At 39.9% G+C, this 19,977-nt stretch overlaps 1 protein-coding gene across 1 annotated transcript; it reads left to right on the plus strand.

The window, feature by feature from the left end:
- The first annotated feature begins 8,546 nt into the window (after positions 1-8,546).
- Positions 8,547-9,200, plus strand: LOC138879130 (uncharacterized). The gene has a single exon (XM_070158716.1). It carries the CDS (start codon positions 8,547-8,549, stop codon positions 9,198-9,200), a length of 654 nt encoding a protein of 217 aa, XP_070014817.1.
- Positions 9,201-19,977: the final 10,777 nt, after the last annotated feature.

Genomic DNA, 19,977 nt, shown 5'->3' on the forward strand with positions numbered 1-19,977 from the left:
GTTTTCCTGATCCTATCAGGCTTTTAATAATCCATAGGCAACTGCTAGGATCACTACTCCTGAGTGTCTAAAAATAAGTTGCTTGTTTCTGCATATTCACCTAGATATACTGCCTTAGGATACCGTCTGATAAAAGACCTTAATTGTGCTTGAGTCGTGCTGTTATGTGCTTATTTGAGGAGGAAACTTAGAGCCTCTAATTGCTTCTTTCTATGTGCTGAAAGTCCTAAGTGTTTTGTTTGTCGCCTTAGAATTTTCACCTTTTAAAACCTTAGAGGTCCATCTAGAATCACCTATAGGTAGAGGTCCTAACTCCCTTTAGGACCATTAAGACGGGACGGGTAGCAGCACGCAATAGAGATTGCTTACCAAACACTTGCTTTGCATGACCAATAAGCGGATGGGAATGGTAGATATGAGATATGATGACTACGCGCTAATGTCACGTGTAGCCCCTCATTGAGGAGTGTTTACCGGATATTTTGTGGGGTGATCCTATAGGATAACCAACCTAGGACCCCTCCTTTACCAAAATTCCCTTTTTATTCAAATCTTTGTTTTACAACTTGTCTAAATCTTATTACTTGAGTTATCCAACGTGCTTTACTTGCAACCTATTTGATTCGATTATTTACTTGTAATGGACTAATTTGTGAATATAAGTTCGGTCGGGACCCACAGTCGTGGACCAAGAGGGGTGCCTAACACCTTCCCCTCGAGGTTACTTCGAGCCCTTACCATAATCTCTGGTAATTCAAACCAATCCAAAAGTTAATCAGTCTAAGTGCCCTAACGCACCGTAATTCGTTAGGTGGCGACTCTTCAAATACCCAATTCTCAAAAGAAAATGAGTCATTACACCCCATGGAATGTCGAAACCCGGACTTCCCCATCAAAAGGGAAAAAAGGGGGCGCGATAGCATGACGACTCTACTGGGGATTTTTTTCTAGGCTCTTACCATAATGAAATTGTCTTTTACAAAATTAGTCCAAGCATGCTTATCCTTTACCCTTCTCCCTTATTTGAATTTAATTGTCTATTTTTCAAGCATTTATGATTTCTTTATTGCCTTGAAATTGACTTGTCTCTTTGTTTTCTTTTTCCTGTAACTGTCTTTCAATTATTTAAATGCCGTATTTACTTTTCGTACGTGAAAATACTTGGCTACACATGTTATTTAATTGCTGCATAAATCATGCTCCGCATCATATTCCACTTATGCGTATCAAATCCTATAGCAACGCTTTAATGAGTGGTTGCGCTCTTCCTATTTACTACCTTTAAATTCGGAAAGGCTTATTGTGATAAAACTAGTCGATCAGCGGTGTAGTTGACGGTTCCGTGCCTTCCCCCTCGAGTTGTCCGCTTGAGGGTAAAAGTCTAAAACACCATAGAAACCTTACTCTGATTAAAATTGTGCATGCATTATGGTCAAACCTAGCCGGATAAGTTATGTTGTCCACATAATGCTCATTTAAGATAAGCCTTATCCAAAGTCCACCGGATTTTCCATAATCCCAACGGATACAACCACGTTCTGTGCATTAATTTGGAGAACTATATGTCGATATGTTGATCATAAATGTATAAATAATCGAGTCCGGTGGGGGTAAGGTATAACCTTTTTGTTTTGCAGAAATTGAGGCACGAGGTCCCCAACTTCGGTATGGTTAGCATCCCTCACTCTTGCTGGACTGGTGGAGGAACACACCCTCACTCTTGCTGGACTGGTGGAGGAATCTTCCATCAAGTGACCAAATCAATTAATGGAAAGAGAGGGTCGTCAAATCTAGCAAAAAGCTGGAATATCTGGAATACAGTCTGTTGGAATTGGAAGGAAAAGTGAGAAAGAGAGTCACCGACTGCCAGAACGCCGAGAGAAACGAAGGAGGACATTTAGCAAAGGCATTCTTACTGATGAACCTACGCGAACTGGAGGATTTGATCAAAGAGAACATTCAACCTGAGGAAGGTCTTTCCGAGACCAAGTAGATTAGGTTTACTCGCTTTCCAAATGTAATAAGGCCAAGTGCCAGTAATGATTTATTTTTATTATCATCTTAGTGTCGTTTTGGGATTCATCTATTTTTATATTATAAAATGAAGCATTTATTGGCATTAAAAGTTCTCCAAATTTATTTGTCGCTAGGCCTACCTCGGGCACAATGAGGTTCCCAAATTAGGACACAAATTTACATTTTCGTAATATGTGTTTAAATACTGCAAACATTTCAGAATCTTCACTAACTTGTTACCTTTTGTTTTTCTTTATTTTTGATTATTCTCATCCCCTTAGGTTGATTCACTCATACTGGCCTCATCATCGTATCATACTAGATCTAGGGACCCTCTACCTCCTCCTCCTCCAAGCAATACAAAGAGCAAAGGAATTACAAAGATGGACGACTTAAGTGGAATCCGAAAGGAAAGTGTTGAGAACACAAAGACTTCAGATGGCCGTAGTACTCCGGCCCCAAATGATCTAGTTTTGAGACTGGAACAAAAGATACTACAACTACAAGGAGAACTTGAGCAGGTTCGTAACTTGGCAAACCTGTCACTTACCCTCAATGTCCCCGATGTCCACCAAAAAACACAAAGAACCGACACCTCCTCAGAACGCACAAAACCAACAACCACAAAATCTTCCTGTGCCAAATCAATACGCAACTCCACCCCAAGTCATCAATCCACTACCAATACCAACTCCACCACCACCACATCATCATCAACCAATTCCGTACCCACCGACCACCACTTACCACACTCCCCAAAATACACCACCACTCATTCTCGATCCACAAAACTCCACCAATGACCATCACAATACCCAAGTTCCTGGTACCCATCAGAGCAACCCCATATATGTGGAAACGATGCCTCATTCTGCCCAACCAATCTCCTGTGCACCGGAATCCTCTGAGAAGGACCTGCTCATTAAGAACATGGCTGAAGAACTCAAGAAGTTGATAAGCCGAGTTCAAGGTGTTGAAGGCGATAGAGGAATAGAGGGTTTGAATTATGAGGATCTGTGCATACAGCCGGATGTCGAACTGCCAGAGGGGTACAAACCTCCTAAGTTCGAAATGTTCGATGGTACAGGTGATCCCAAGGTTCATCTGAGGACCTACTATGACAAGCTTGTCAGGGTCGGAAAAGATGAAAAGATCCGGATGAAGCTCTTTATGAGGAGCCTTACTGGGGATGCTTTGTCTTGGTATATCAGCCAGAATCCCAAGAAATGGGCTAATTGGGTAAGCATGGCATCGGAGTTCATGGACCGATTCAAGTTTAACACAGAGAATGCACCAGATGTCTTTTACATTCAGAATCTCAAGAAGAAACCTACTGAAACTTTTCGTGAGTATGCTACTCATTGGAGGTCGGAAGCAGCCAAGGTCAGACCATCTTTAGACGAGGAACAGATGAATAAATTCTTCGTCAGGGCACATGATCCACAATATTATGAGAGGTTGATGGTCATAAAAAATCACAAATTCTCTGATATCATCAAGCTCGGGGAAAGGATCGAGGAAGGAATCAAGAGCAGGATGGTAACGAACTTCGAGGCCTTGCAAGCCACGAATAAGGCACTACAATCAGGTGGCATATCGAAGAAGAGAGATGTTGGGGCAGTATTAGTGGCCCAGGGCCCAAAATCTCCACTTACTTATCAGACACCTCCACCTACATATCAAACACATCCGCCTACATACCAAGCATCACCACCTACATATCAACCTTCATCTCCTAGATATTCCCAACCAGCCACTGTCCATCACACCTATAACTCCCAACCATCCCACTTTCAATCACCACTAGCTCGCCAATATTATCCAAGACCAAGACCCAACTTCAACCGCAAGCCACCCAGACAATACACCGCCATTGCTGAGCCCATCGACCAATTGTAGGAAAGGTTGAAAGCCACCGACTATATCACTCTTGTTTCTACTGTGGCATTGGAAAATCCATTCCAATGGGTCAATCCGAACAAAACCTATGCATACCGGTATGAAAGGGCACACCACCGCTGAGTGCCGAACATTAAAGGATAAGATCCAGACACTCATTGACAACAAGGTCATACAAGCAAAGGAAGTCGCACCTAATGTCCGCAACAATCCCCTCCCTGATCACAGATGTGATTGTGTACATGTGATAGAGACAAATGAAGAATGGGATCCTGAGGGGTCGATCGGGCTTATTCGAGAAGGCGATGACTTCAAGGTTGCAGTCACACTTACTCCTATTGTGGTTCAAACTCAGGCACCAATCGATGTTGAGGTAACCGCATCAGTTCCATTCGAAGTACAAGTGGCTCCGCCTGCAGCCACCCCCGCTCCATTTTAGGTAGAAGTGGTCACACCTTTCACTGTGACAGTATCAACCACACCCCCATTCAACTCAAAGGCAATACCTTGGGATTATGTTGCCAAGGCTCAGCGGAAAGGGAAGACCAGGGTAGGGGAATCTGACACTGCACATGGAATGACTAGAACCGGAAGAGTCTATACACTTGAACACTTGGGAGGTTCAAGTAAGGAGGCCACTACTAGGCAGCCTATCATTGAGATTGGGTCGGATGACCGGTGGAGGAAAGTGCAGGCAAAGGAGTACTCTGTTGTTGACCATCTGAACAAAGTTCCTACTCAGATATCTATCCTGTCACTATTGCAGAATTCAGAGGCACACAAGAACGCTTTAATGAAAGTGTTGAGTGAGGTTTATGTACCCAATAACATCACCGGTGGAGAAATGGCCAACATGATCGGTCAAGTGTTGGAGAGCCATAAGATTATCTTCCACGAAGATGAGCTACCATCTGAGGGGCCAAATCACAATCGAGCATTGCATATTACGGTGCAATTTGAAGACAAGTTCATTGTCAGGGTCTTGTTAGATGGAGTTTCAAGACTAAATATTTGTCCATTGGACACCCTGAAAAGGTTGGACAAAGGTTTCCATGAAATACGGACAGGAAGCATGAATGTGAAGGCTTTTAATGGGTCCCAGAGGGCCACGATCGGGGAATCAACCTTTGATTGCAGATGGGGCCAACTTGGTTCGACGTTGAATTCTAAGTGCTTGACATACCAGCCTCATATAATCTTTTGTTGGGCCGCCCATGGATCCATGCTGCTAGAGCCGTACCTTCCACACTACATCAAGCCGTGAAGTTTGAATGGAACCGCCATCTACACTAGCCAAATCATCTCAGCCATGGGACATAGAAGAAGGCTAGGAGGGGAAACCTATCATCACATCGAACGGGTCAATGCCGTCGAGAAGGATAAGTGGTGGAGTAACAAGATAGAAAGCATACTAGCATGGTCCGGATATGAACCCGGTAAAGGGTTGGAAAAGAACCTCCAAGGTATCACCAAGCCAATACAGCTGAAAAATCATAGTATCATCTTTGGGCTCAGATACCAATATACATAGCAAGAGTACAGGGATTGGTCGCCTCCATGGCGTGGACCATATTACCCTCTTGAGCAATCGGTGCCAAGTTTGGAACATGCTTTTCATCAGGCTGACACAATATGGGGAACTGCAGAAGAAGAAGTACTAGATGGGCTGAAGGATCTATTCTTGAAAGACGAGGACATGGATTGTTGTGCCATAATTGAGGAGGAGGAGGAAGAAGGTCTCACCATTCAGACCGTGACAAAGGGAGCTGTTCTCAGAAATAGGACCGCCACACCATCCCGAGCCCGCCGAGTCCTTGGGTAGCTAGGCAGAATTTATAGCCGTTCTAGGCATTTAAAATTTTCGGCAATTTTGTTTTAAGATTTCTTTGTTTCAAAATAAATGCTCGATTCATCGAGCCGTGCTTTGTCTGAACAATTTCTCAAAGTTTTAATCAAATGCATTTGCTCTTTATTATTCACTACTATCTTTACACTTTTTCTTTCCACAACACTATTATTACTTTTCCTGATGAACCAGTGACTGTGACATGTAATGAGGCAACGTAACATAAGAATAGTGATTCAGTGGAGGAAGATGAGATACCCGAGGAAATTGTCAGGGAGGTTGAGAATTTTGAGAACAAGCCTAAGTCCAATCTAGACGAAACCGAAGCAGTAAATTTGGGAGACACCGAGATCGTTAAGGAGACTCACATCAACATTCATTTGTCACCAACAGAGAAGGAAGAACACATCATTTTTCTAAAGGAATATGAGGACATATTCGCACGGTCGTATGACGATATGACCGGTTTGAGCAAATCTATAGTGGCTCACAAGTTACCTACTAATCCCATGTATCCGCCAGTCAAGCAGAAACTCAGAAAATTCAAACGAGACATGAGTTTGAAAATCAAGGAGGAAGTTACCAAACAGATCAAAGCCAAAGTTCTTAGGGTGGTTGAGTACCCAACATGGTTGGCTAACATTGTGCTAGTTCTGAAGAAAGACTGGAAGGTCAGGGTATATGTTGACTACCGGGATTTAAACAGAGCAAGTTCCAAGGACGACTTCTCACTACCAAATATACACATCCTGATCGATAATTATGCCAAGCATGAACTCCAATCCTTTGTAGATTGCTTCGTGGGTTATCATCAAATTTGGATGGGTGAAGAAGACGCAGAGAAGACAGCTTTTATTACACCATGGGGTGTATATTATTACAAGATGATGTCATTCGGTCTGAAGAATTCTAGGGCCACTTACATGAGAGCTATGACAACCATCTTCCATGATATGATACACAAAGAAATAGAGGTGTATGTGGATGATGTCATTATTAAATCCAAGAGTGCCGCAGATCACATAGCGGACCTGAGAAAGTTCTTCGACAGGGTAAGGAGGTACAATTTGAAGTTGAACCCCACAAAGTGTGTATTCGGGGTTCCCGCAGGAAAGTAGCTAGGATTCATCTTGGGGGATCGAGCTGGATCCGTCTAAAGTCAAAGCTATTCAGGAGTTACCACCACCTAAGAGCAAAAAGGATGTGATGAGCTTTCTAGGACGACTCAACTACATCAGTCGATTCATAGCACAGTCCACATTCATATGTGAACCCATCTTCAAGATGCTGAGGAAAGATGCCGAGACAAGTTGGACCGAGGATTGTCAGAAAGCTTTTGACAAGATCAAGGAGTACCTGTCCACACCACCAGTTCTGGTCCCACCAGAACCAGGACGACCTTTGCTACTCTATCTATCTGTATTGGATGGAGCTTTCGGATGTGTTTTGGGACAACATGATGAGACAGGATGAAAGGAGCAAGCCATATATTACTTGAGTAAGAAGTTTACACCTTATGAAGCACGATATTCTCTGCTCGAACGCACTTGATGTGCTTTGACCTGGACAACCTAGAAGTTGAGGCATTACTTCTATGCCTACGATACATACCTCATATCCAAGATGGATCCTTTAAAGTACATATTTCAGAAACTCATGCCGACTGGAAAGTTGGCCAAATGGCTGATATTGCTAAGTGAGTTCGATATCATCTAAGTAACTCAGAAGGCAGTCAAGGGACAAGCATTGGTAGATCACCTTGCTGAAAATCCGGTGGGAGGAGATTATGAACCCTTGAAAACGTATTTTCTTGATGAAGAAGTATCATTTGTAGGAGAAGACATTATCGAAGCATATGAAGGTTGGAGGATGTTCTTTGACGGAGCCGCAAATTTCAAAGGAGTGGGCATTAGAGCAGTTTTGGTATCAGAAACGGGTCAGCATTATCCGGTATATGCTAAACTCAGATTTCCCTAAACCAACAACATGGCAGAATATGAAGCCTGCATACTAGGGCTCAACATGGCAGTCGACATGAACATTCAGGAGTTGTTGGTAATCCGTGATTCAGATTTGCTTGTGTACCAGGTACAAGGAGAGTGGGCCACCAAGAATTCCAAGATATTGCCATATCTGCACCACGTGCAGGAATTGAGAAAGAGGTTTGCAAAAATAGAATTCCGACATGTGCCTAGAGTTCAGAATGAGTTTGCCGACGCATTGGCCACTTTGTCATCTATGATACAACATCCAGACAAGAACTACATTGATCCCATTCCAGTAAGGATCCATAATCAGCCGGCATTGTGCCCATGTCTAGGAAGAAGTCGATGGAAGGCCTTGGTTCCATGACATCAAAGAGTACTTATCAAAAGAAGAATACCCGGAGCATGCAAACCATGCTCAGAAACGCACACTCCGGAGATTGTCCAATCACTTATTCCACAGTGGAGGAAACCTGTATAGAAGAACCCCCGATCTGGGATTGCTAAGATGTGTCAACGCGAAGGAAGCTTCTAAGCTACTTGAGGATGTGCATGCTAGGACCTGTGGTCCGCACATGAATGGTTTCGCCTTGGCAAAGAAGATACTCAAGGCAGGTTACTTTTTGATGAACATGGAGACGGATTGCAAGTATGTCCGCAAATGCTTTCAATGTCAAGTACACGCCGATATGATAAAAGTGCCGCCAAACGAGCTCAATGCAACAAGCTCACCTTGGCCATTCGCCGCTTGGGGAATGGATGTTATTGGTCCAATTGAGCCCAGTGCTTCAAACGGACACATGTTCATCCTAGTAGCCATTGATTACTTCACAAAATGGGTAGAGGCTACATCTTACAAAGCTGCGACAAAGAAAGTCGTCACAGATTTTGTCAAGGATTGTATTGTTTTCCGATTTGGAGTTCCCGAGTCCATTATTACTGCTAATGCCGCCAATCTCAACAGTGATATGATAAAAGCTATGTGTGAAGCTTTCAAAATCAAGCACAAGAATTCCACAAACTACAGACCGCAGATAAATGGAGCCGTAGAAGCCGCCAACAAAAACATCAAGAAGATACTAAGGAAAATGGTAGAAAACCACAAACAATGGCATGAAAAGCTACCCTTTGCTCTATTGGGGTACCACACCACGGTTCGCACATCAACCGGGGCAATTCCCTACATGTTGTTTTATGGTACCGAGGCTGTCATTCCAGCCGAGGTAGAGATTCCTTCTTTAAGAGTCATACATGAATCTAAACTCAGCGATGCAGAGTGGATAAGGAGTCGCTATGAGCAATTGGCCCTTATCGATGGAAAGAGGATGAATGCAGTGTGTCACAGCCAACTTTATCAAAACAGGATGTCCAAAGCTTTCAACAAAAGGGTCAAACCAAGGCAATTTGCACCAGGACAGCTGGTGTTGAAGAAGATCTTCCTGTATCAAGATTAAGCCAAAGGGAAATTCTATCCAAACTGGCAAGGTCCCTACATGGTTCACAGGGTGCTGACAGGAGGAGCACTCATACTTGTAGAGATGGATAGAGAATTCTGGCCAAAACCAATCAATTCAGACGCGGTCAAGAGATACTATGCTTAGACTATTTTACTCATCTGATTGTAACTGAACTATACTTGACCTGATTCCCGTTTAAGAGGGGATACGTAGGCAGCCTTATGGGTTCGGTCATATCATAATAAAATTTCATTCCCCCCAAGATAAAAAACTAGGGCAGAATTTTGAGAAGGGTCCTCAAATATCCGAAGCAAGTCCGGCCAACGCCAACATGCGTCAGACGGTCAGTAATCAGTTAAGAAACTGGGGCAGAATTTTGAGAAGGATTCTCAAAATTCTGAAAAAGGTTCAACAAGGCCTATTATCCGCAAACAGCCGAAGGCATCTACCAAACTGGGGCAGAATTTTGAGGAGGACCCTCAAAATTCCATAAGAGAATTGCAATGTCTTTGAGATGTGTTACAGTCACTCATTCATCAAAATTACTTGATATATCAATACATTTCTAAAACAACTCTATTTTTCAAATATTGCATATTTTCAAAAACTCTACTTCCATAATAGTCAAGTGTCACCCAGGGGAACTCGAAAGGCTTTCAGAATGAAGCAGAGCAAGGCCGGCAGACGAAGCAAGAACCAACCTCCCCTCACCAAACTTACAACTTTTCTTTGAACGCAAGTGCATTTGACATAACGATAGAACTCGCAAAACATGTATACACAAAGATAATTCACTATCAATCAGGCCATCAGACATCAGATACATCTCTAGATAAGACATACCCTACTCTTATTCACTGCTCGCTCTTTGCATGGGACTAATCCCTGTCCCCCTATCTGCATGAGTCTAAGCCTTGACTCCATCCTGCATGAGGCTAATCCTTGCCTCCCCATTTGCATGAGTCTAATCCCTGACTCCACATTTGCATGAGGCTAATCTTTGTCTCCCTACCTGCATGAGTCTAATCCCTGACTCCATGTAATTCCTGACTCTGCATTTGCATGAGGCCATTCCTTGGGTATTTGCATGAGTCTAATCCTTGACTCCATATTTTCATGAGGATAATCCTTGCCTCCATATTTGCATGAGGCTAATCCCTGCCTCCCCACTTGCATGAGGCTAATCCTTGCCTCCATATTTGCATGAGTCTAATCTTTGACTCCATATTTGCATGAGTCTAATCCTTGACTCCATATTTGCATGAGGCTAATCCTTGCCTCCATATTTGCATGAGTCTAATCCTTGACTACATACCTGCATGAGGCTAATCCTTACCTCCATACTTGCATGAGGGTAATCCTTGCCTCCATATTTGCATGAGGCTAATCCCCGCCTCCCCACTTGCATGAGGCTAATCCCCGCCTCCCCACTTGCATGAGGCTAATCCTTTCCTCCATATTTGCATGAGTCTAATCCTTGACTACATATTTGTATGAGTCTAATCCTTGACTCCATATTTGTATGAGGCTAATCCTTGCCTCCATATTTGCATGAGTCTAATCCTTGACTCCATACTTGCATGAGGCTAATCCTTGCCTCCATACTTGCATGAGGCTAATCCCTGCCTCCCTATTTGCATGAGTCTAATCCTTGACTCCATAAGGATAATCCTTGCTTTCCTGTTTGCATGAGGCTAATCCTTGCCTCCACATTCTCATGGGACTAAGCACTGTCCCTTTTGCACAAGATATTGCTCTATTTTTGCTATCTATTCGTTTTTCAATCGGGCGAAGCTCTGCCCTCCATTTCAGAAGACTAAGCCTTGTCTTGTTAACATCTTATTATTGCATCTCATGGGCTGAAATATCGCCAATTTATCCGAAGGCATCATAGTCTAAAGGCATCATCCTCATACCCGGAAGACACCATGCCATGGCCTGAGGATCTCTCAAAATTGCATATCATTATTCAAAGGCGTCAAGGTTTGGAGGCACCATTGTCATAGCCCGAGAACATCATTTCATGGCCTGGGAATCCCTCGCTAAATAATTCATGGCCCGGGACATCATGGTCTAAGGACATCATCTTTAACCGTCCAAAGACAACCTTCATGGTCCAAAGGGAATCTGCATCATGTTTAAATTTTCGCAAATACGTTTGTAGCATCTTTTATCTGCAGGTAACTAGTAAGCAACCACTATCCTAGTAGGAGCGATCTCGCTCCAGTTCTCCCAACCGCCCCGAGCTTCAACCGCTCACCGTAGCCGCTTCCGCATCGTGTGTCCATTCTTGTAGTAATTTTGTCGGCATACTCCACGGATATCCAGAACTACACATGGCCTGACTCCTATAAAACAAGGGATATGTAGGCAACTCGAAAATTGGAGTCCGACCTCCGTCATTCAAAACATCCCGTCTGGTCAAAATTGGCCATCATTTCTTTACCCGAAAACTCTTTCATCCTTCCCATGTAAAGAGGGGCAGCTGTTGATACCCAATTTTTCCCTATATATTTTAAACATGCGTAAATACCTTCAAAATAGCATATACAATATATATAAGCATGCACAAGGCTTTTATAATTTTCCCATAATTTTAAGGATTTAAATTGATTTATTTCCTTCCCTTTTATTCATAAAATCTCCAGTAATTTTTTTCCAAATTATTGTTATGATGCTTTAGTCATTTAACTTCTATACTTATGCCAAAATATGATTAATATATTTTTTTATGTATTTTTATAATTACATTTGGTATTTTTAAGCTAAATTGCATATAATTGCAATATTAGCCCCTTTTAATGTATAATTACATTTTATATGTGTAAAATTTGTCCTTATATTTTTAAAATGATAAATATATATTTTAAATCATTTTGGTACATAAAATTATTTTCTAGAAATTGTGTATTATAAATTAAATATGGGAAAATTGGCTATTTAAATTATAGCCAGATTTGGCTTTCAATTGTAGCCTAAATTGAACCCAACCCCAGCCCAATTTCCTACTAAATTACCTGACCCAAACCTTATATACACTTACCCAAACCTGAAACCCATCTACCCGATCCAACCTAAATCAAAATCCTGGTCGTTGATCTCCCAGATAAACGACCCATATGATTCCTTTCCTTTTTTAATCCCTAAGACCCCCTACCCTACCTCATTTCTAAAAGACCGCCGCCCTTAGATTCTCTCATCTCCTCTATTCTCTCAACCTAACCCTAAACCCCTTTCAACCGCCTCCCTTCTCCGGTCTTCTCCGGTGACCACCCTTCAACCCCAAGCCTCCAATGGCTCCTCCTTTGCCATGCTCATCTTCTCTGAGGCCTTCAAGGGCCCTGGGTCACACCGACTTGCATCTAGGGTTTGCCATCTGGTCCGTTCTTAGCTATTTCAGTATGATATCAAGTGAAATCCTGCTATACTTGTTGCGATCCTTGAGGTTTTGACAGGTTCTTTCATCTATACTTGGGTTTCTTCTGAAACCCTACTTTTTTTGCTTACATCTCTTAGATCTATATGACTTTTAAATGATTCAAGTCTTTTCTTTTGATGTTTTATACTGTTCTTGAATCTCTTTTATAAAAATCATCGATTTCAAGTCATTTTCATCTTATTCTAAACCTAGGGTTTTCGGAACTTCTTCTACACTTTGTTTAAACTGATTCGTTATGATTGAAACTTCTATCTCATGCATATTTTGACTAATTCTATGATTTTACTCCTTTTTCAACTCGCCTATGTTGAAAACCCTAATTTCTTAGTTCCAATCTTGGATTTCTGGGTTTTGTTTGATAACGTGTTCAGTAAATATGTATGTTTCTATGATTCTGTGATTTTTGCTCTATGTTTGCTTGATTATGGTTCCTAATTGTGGTTGCCCCTACATATTGTGTGATTTTGCCTTTTTTGTTTCACCAACATTTCTGATTCTTCACTTCTCCTGCCAGTATCATGCTTAGCTTACTAATTCAGACTATGCTCTACATGAATCCCTGATTTTATATGTGATTCTTGTCCTACTCGACCTCTTAAGGTTCTGATTTTTGCTTACCATGTGCTTGTTCTTATATAGTGGTGCTAAATTGGTACTATCTTCTATTTTTGAATCCTTGAATCTTTGTGATTGATTTTTCACTAATTCCGCACGATATCCCTACGGAGTTTTACCTTGTAGAATGTTTTCTGACCTTATTCTATGGTCAATTATGCTATTAATTGATTTCTTAAAACTTTTCTTGATTGAAATATGTTGAATCTAGCCTATGTGTACTTGTACTATGTAGAAAATACTTCCTTATTTACCATGTTCAGCCTTATACGATTTTCTTCCTTGTCATATGTCTATGACTGTTTGAAGTTAACTCCCCAATTAAAGGGAGTACTTACCTTGATATCCAAACTGATTGATTCTGAGTTCCTTAATTACTAATGGACTTTGATTTTTACCCTATTTACTACCTGCTTTCAAACTATAAATACCCTAGACTTTCATTATCACAACACACAAACTCTTGGTTCAAAAACTATCTCTCACACTCAAACTTTCTGCTCTCTCTTTTGTACTACTTCCTACTGCTCTAAGTTAGCCGGCTGCAAGCCAAGGCTCACCATTGTGTTCTCTTGTTCTTTCACTCTGCTTACTATCCTCTTTACTGGTATGTTCTAGTTTCAATTCAAAGTCCCAACAACAATATGATTTTCTTATTGCTTCAGTTCAATTTGTTTCTAGTTTGCTTCTATTTGTGGTTTTGTTGTGAAACTTGTGGTTGATGGTTACATTATTTGCATGTTATTATGTCTTCTCCTTCCCTGAGATCAGTATATTCCCCGTTATGTGTGTTTCTGAGCTTGTCTTACCAATATCTCTTACTTGTTATGTGTTTACCACCATGAATTCCCAAATCCCTATCACCCCTTGTAAGTGATCTAGTTCTTTGTGTCTGGTTTTGTGACTATGCCTGGTCAGCTGTTTCTGAGCATATGTATACCAACTCCTAGACCTTTGCTCTATTATGTGCTTGCAATCAAGTGTTCTATATATCCCAAACCCCTTGACCCATGTTTGTGACTACTGAATTTACTTTGGTTTTGTGACTATTAGCTGTGTATAAACCTGTCCTAAGGTTTTTGGACATCTGTTCATTTCTTCAATCTCTTTCCAAATAGTCTCTGTTGTTTTACTACATTGCTTTCAAACAGACTTCCTCTTTTAATACAGTTTTTACTGAAACCTCTCAACTTGTGTCAATCACTTTCATTCTACTCTTAGTCAAAAAGTTCTGCCCCCTCCAGTATGTGTACTGCCTTGGGATCCTCTTGAGAACCCTTTGAACTCTGGCATACTGAGGCTGGCCTTTCCACACTACACTTGTTTAAATTTGGTTACTAAGTCTAGTGTAAGCACTGCCAGAGATCCTTGAGATCCTTAGGGAACTTTGATGCACCTAGACTCAAACATTGTCTCTGGAATTGAAGCATTTGAGGTCATTGGAGGCTTTGGAAACCCGGGCCTAAATGAAGGCTCCCTATAGAATAGCTTCTTATTTTTCTTATTTACTTATGTAATTCATTCATCTAGTTTGTAATAATTTGTAAACGAATATTGTGGAATTTAGTGAAAGGGATGGGTATATGTATGTTTGTGGGGGTAATACGGGTAGAAATCATGCTCCTAGGGCCTTATGTTTAAATCAGATTGTTTTCCAGTAGAAATCATGCTCCTAGGACTTTATGTTTAAATTCGATTGCCTTACTAGGTAGAAATCATGTTTATAAGGCTTTACATTTTGGTCATGTTTTAGAAACCATGCCTATATAATCCAAATAATCATGCCTTCAATGTCCTAAAATCGGATTAACTATTAGATGCCATACCTATTTGAGGAGGAAACTTTGAGCCTCTAATTGCTTCTTTCTATGTGTTGAAAGTCCTAAGTGTTTTGTTTGTTGCCTTATAATTTTCACCTTTTAAAACCTTAGGGGTCCGTCTAGAACCACTTATAGGTAGATGCCCTAACTCCCTCTAGGACCATTAAGACGGGATGGGTAGCAGCACGCAATAGAGATTGCTGACCAAACACTCGTTTTGCATGACTAATAAGGGAATGGGAAGGGTAGATATGGGATATGATGACTACGCACTAATGTCACGTGTAGCCCCTCATTGAGGAGTATTTACCGGACATTGTATGGGGTGATCCTATAGGATAACAAACCTAGGACCCCTCCTTTACCAAAACTCCCTTTTTATTCAAACCTTTGTTTTACAACTTGTCCAAATCTTATTACATGAGTTATCCAACGTGCTTTACTTGCAACCTATTTGATTCAATTGTTTACTTGTAATGGAATAATTTGTGAATATAAGTTCGGTCGGGACCCACAATTGTGGACCAAGAAGAGTGCCTAACACCTTCCATTTGAGGTTACTTCGAGCCCTTACCCTAATTTCTGGTAATGCAAACCAATCCAAGAGTTAATCAGTCTAGGTTCCCTAACGCACCGTAATCCGTTAGGTGGTGACTCTTCAAATACCCAATTCCCAAAAGGAAATGAGTTATTACACCCGATGGAATGTAGGAACCCGGACTTCCCCGTAAAAAGGGAAAAAAGGGGCGCGACAGTAGGCTGCAGATCTGGTAGGATACATTTGGATATAAGTGATTACACCTCCCTTAAGCACTGATAGCAACTAGGTCGGGAATCCAAACTATAGTAAGAATTTGAGAAGTAAATGTGGAAGCAATAACAACAAATTATTGAACAACTAGAATTAAAGAGATGAATATAAAGGATATGGGAAAATTAAAGGAAAGAATTTCCAAAAACTTCCAAGAACGCAAGTTCTATAGCCATAACAAGATTAAAGTAACAACGTCTTGATTTATGGAAGAAATCAAATGCCTTTACTTAAAAGCAAATCAAAACAATAGATTCGGATCTTGACCGCTTTACGAGTAACTTGAGACAACAATTTATAACTAGTATTAATCGCCTTCTAAGACTACCACAAAGGAGTTAAAGATATCACAAAAGAGAAGTAATCTTACTACCTTGAACTATGAACTAGTAAAGGTTGAAAGATAAATCTCAAAGCACAAGTAACAAAGGTTCAAAAGAACTCTCAAAGTATGATATACTTAATCAATAATGTAGTGTCTTATGAATGAGAAGAACTCCCTATTTATAGGAGTACTAAGGCATAAAAGTCCTTAAAATTAGGTAGGGTGGTTGCTAAGGCATACAAAGTCATTACAATTAGGTAGGGTGGTTGCTAAAGAGTAAGAAAAGTCATTAAAATTAGGTGGGGGCGGCCAAGACCCTTTGGGGCAGATTTGGGCCTTAAAACAACTAGTTTGGGCCATTGGTTTGGACTCCAATTGGGCTCCTTTTGAAACACCCCCTTTTGGACCTCTTTTAAGGTCATTTTGAGCCCTATTGGTGGACTTCAAGGGCTGATTTGGTAACCCAATCTTCCTCCTCTTGGACTTCAATTTGGACTACCAAATAATTGTAAAACTTGGACAATTCATCTCCTTTGGGCTTGAGCTCTTCCTCTACAATTAAAAGCTTCTTTATTTGCCATTGAAGTCTAGCAACCTTAGTTTGCAACTCTTTAGCTTGAGATCTTGTATATGGCCTTGGAGCTTCCAAAACTCTATCCTTGTCCTTGATGCTATCACCTAGCCAATTCACATCCTTTATCCTTGAGCTCTTCCTCCCAATTAATAACTTCTTCATTTGCACTTGAAGTCTAATGATCTTGTTTTGTAATTCTTTAGCTTGACATCTTATTAAAGGCCATCTTTGAGATTAGAAAGCTTCATCCTTGTCCTTGAATAGAGTTGAGCTTCCTAGGATTCTATCATTCCCCTCTTCTTGAAGAAAATTCGTCCTCGAATTTCGACCTTGCAAGAAAAAGAAAACACGCACTAGTAAATGGTATCTATTAATCTGAAAAAATAGTAGGAATAAAATAAGATAGTGACAATGTGTCCATTTAACCCAATAAATCCTAATAGGTATAAATACTCCCTTATAAAGCATATGGACATCATCATCCCAATAAAATTTATGTCTACCTAGATTAATACAATAAAAACCTCTCTTAGATGCACCATGCAATGGAACTTGCAATTCGATCTTGTCGGTACGGCAATCCATGAGTAAACATGACAAAAAAATTATAAAAGAGTGACTACACATCCATTTAATATAAGTACCTTTACCACATGTATCAAACAAGATACATTCATGATATAGACTACTATCTACAATTACAAATCTCATGGATTCCTCTACATGAAAGAGTATTTGATCACCAGTGTTACAACAATCATGCATATCCTCTTTACTAGAAACAAATACTTTTACAAGCTTACAATGAACATGACTTGAAGAATGACTCCCCATCACACAACAAAGATCATATTCTAGCACTTTAGCACATGAAAACTCATTATCCACTTGAATAAGATAAGAAGAAATATTTAACTCATTTGCAAGCCTCTTCACAGAAATTCCATGCCTCTTTCCACCAAGTTGGAATAAGTAATCATCTATGTCATACACAATTTCAAAAGGAAGCGAATTACTCTTACACATTAACTTAGATATTATAGTTAATGACTTGATGTGCATCAAAATATCATCATCTACAAAAATTATAAAGTCACCAATATAAGAAATAAGAGTGTAATTCATTACCTCCAAAAATACCTTAGGTGTTCTAGAAAGACCAAGAATGCAAATAAACCAATTATACATACCATACTTGGACTTATTTACCAATGGAACATCATCACCTTGTATTCTTTTATGCAATGGCTCCACCTTAGCAATGCTTTTAGGCAACTCCATGTCATAACCCTGTAAATAAGAATCGAAATAGTCAAAAGGTTTAATAACAAAGAATTTAATCAAGCTTTTGTCTTCCACCATCCAACAAGAATTGATATTGCTGAATTTATGTTGGAATCCAATTGGATCTTTTGCCACCATCTCTTGCGCCTCACCACTCCTTTCAAAAGGTATTTCATCACGTGGCTGCACAAAATCACAAGAACTAAAACAAGAAAGAGTTAATGGGTTAGGAAGTAAAGAAACTTTTTTCTTGCTTACACTCTCTTTGGCTTTTATCGCAAGACTAATGTTTTCCTCACCCTTAGCCTCTTTTCTCTCACTAAAGAGTTCTTTTCCTTCACTCAATCTCTCTTGTTTTTCTCTCTCTACCTCACAGACTTTGTTTCTCTTATTGCTTTCTCTCTTTTCTTTTTTCTCAAGATCATTGTTTACCTCACTTGACATCCCAGTCTTTTTACTCAAGACAACCTCTCCTTTTTCCTCTCTTGGAATGTCAACATGCACTCCCTTACTCCTCTCATTCTTTTCTCTCTCGTATTTTTCCATATTCTTTTTAACAATCTTTTCATCTGCACAAATTTGTGAGGGAGTCAAAGGTCCAAGACTGAGTTTCTTCCCATTAACCTCAAAAGAGTATCTATTTTTTTCGATACTATATGAAGCACTTCTATAGATATTCCATGGCCTTCCCAACAAGATATGAAAACGATTCATGGGAATGACATCACACCAAATCACATCCTCATACCTTCCAATAGAGAATGGTAATAACACTCTTTTATCTACCTTTACTCCTTTCAACATGTAGGGATCAATATGTTCAACACAAGGCAAGTTCAATTTCTCAACCATATAAGTGCTAATTAAGTTATAGTTAAATGCTTTGTCAATTCTAAGGGTATAAATTGTAGACATCACTTTAGCTCTTGTTTGAAAAATAACTTTACCATTGTCTTCTTTCCATTCGATATATTGTAATATCGACCTTTCAAGTTGTTGAGTCATAGATCTACTCCTTCCACTGCAACTACCTATTTGAGATATCTTGACATAGATTAAAGGAAATATGTATCTCTCAAATTTGGCTTCTTTGTTTTTTTTTTCTCAATTGTTCTCTCACACACTTTATCCTTTTTTTCTCTCGAAATAACATTTGAACAAAATACTTTGTAGATTTATAGTTAAACCCAACTCGTATGAAGTTCTTAGTAGTAAAATTCAGATTTTTGGGAAACTAATGAAAGAAAAACCAAATCCTAGAACTATTAGGCTCGGTTGAAACAAGACGCGAACAAAAAGGAAAGGATTATATATTTAGATTAGAAAGAGTAAGAAAATCTAGGATCCCCTCTTCTTGTTTCCTTTGTTAATTTTTGGAAACAAATTAGATACAAAAGAAATATCCCGGAGAGCACTCTCGTTTTTTAGTTCTAAAAACTGATTTTCGTTTTTTTTTGTTTTTTTTGTTTTTTTTTTTTTAAATTTTATTCTTTTTTTTTTGCTTTTAGTATTCAAGAAATCCCAAGACTTACCAAGAACGAAATCTTGATAGAACCGCTCTGATACCACTTGATAGCAACTAGGTCGGGAATCCAAACTATAGTAAGAATTTGAGAAGTAAATGCGGAAGCAATAACAACAAGGAATTGAACAAATAGAATTAAAGAGATGAAAATAAAGGATATGGGAAAATTCAAGGAAAGAATTTTCGAGAACTTCCAAGAACGCAAGTTCTACAGCCTTGACAAGATCAAAGTAACAACGTCTTGATTTATGGAAGAAATCAAACGCCTTTACTTAAAAGCAAATCAAAACAATAGATTCGGATCTTGACCGCTTTACGAGTAACTTGAGACAACAATTAATAACTAGTATTAATCGCCTTCTAAGAATACCACAAAGGAGT

Source organism: Nicotiana sylvestris, chromosome 10 (genome assembly GCF_000393655.2).
Source record: "Nicotiana sylvestris chromosome 10, ASM39365v2, whole genome shotgun sequence".
Lineage (NCBI taxonomy): Eukaryota > Viridiplantae > Streptophyta > Magnoliopsida > Solanales > Solanaceae > Nicotiana > Nicotiana sylvestris.

Bases quoted from the DNA above. Each gene is read 5' to 3' on its own strand.
- LOC138879130 (XM_070158716.1), top strand. From the start codon at position 8,547: ATGTTCATCCTAGTAGCCATTGATTACTTCACAAAATGGGTAGAGGCT.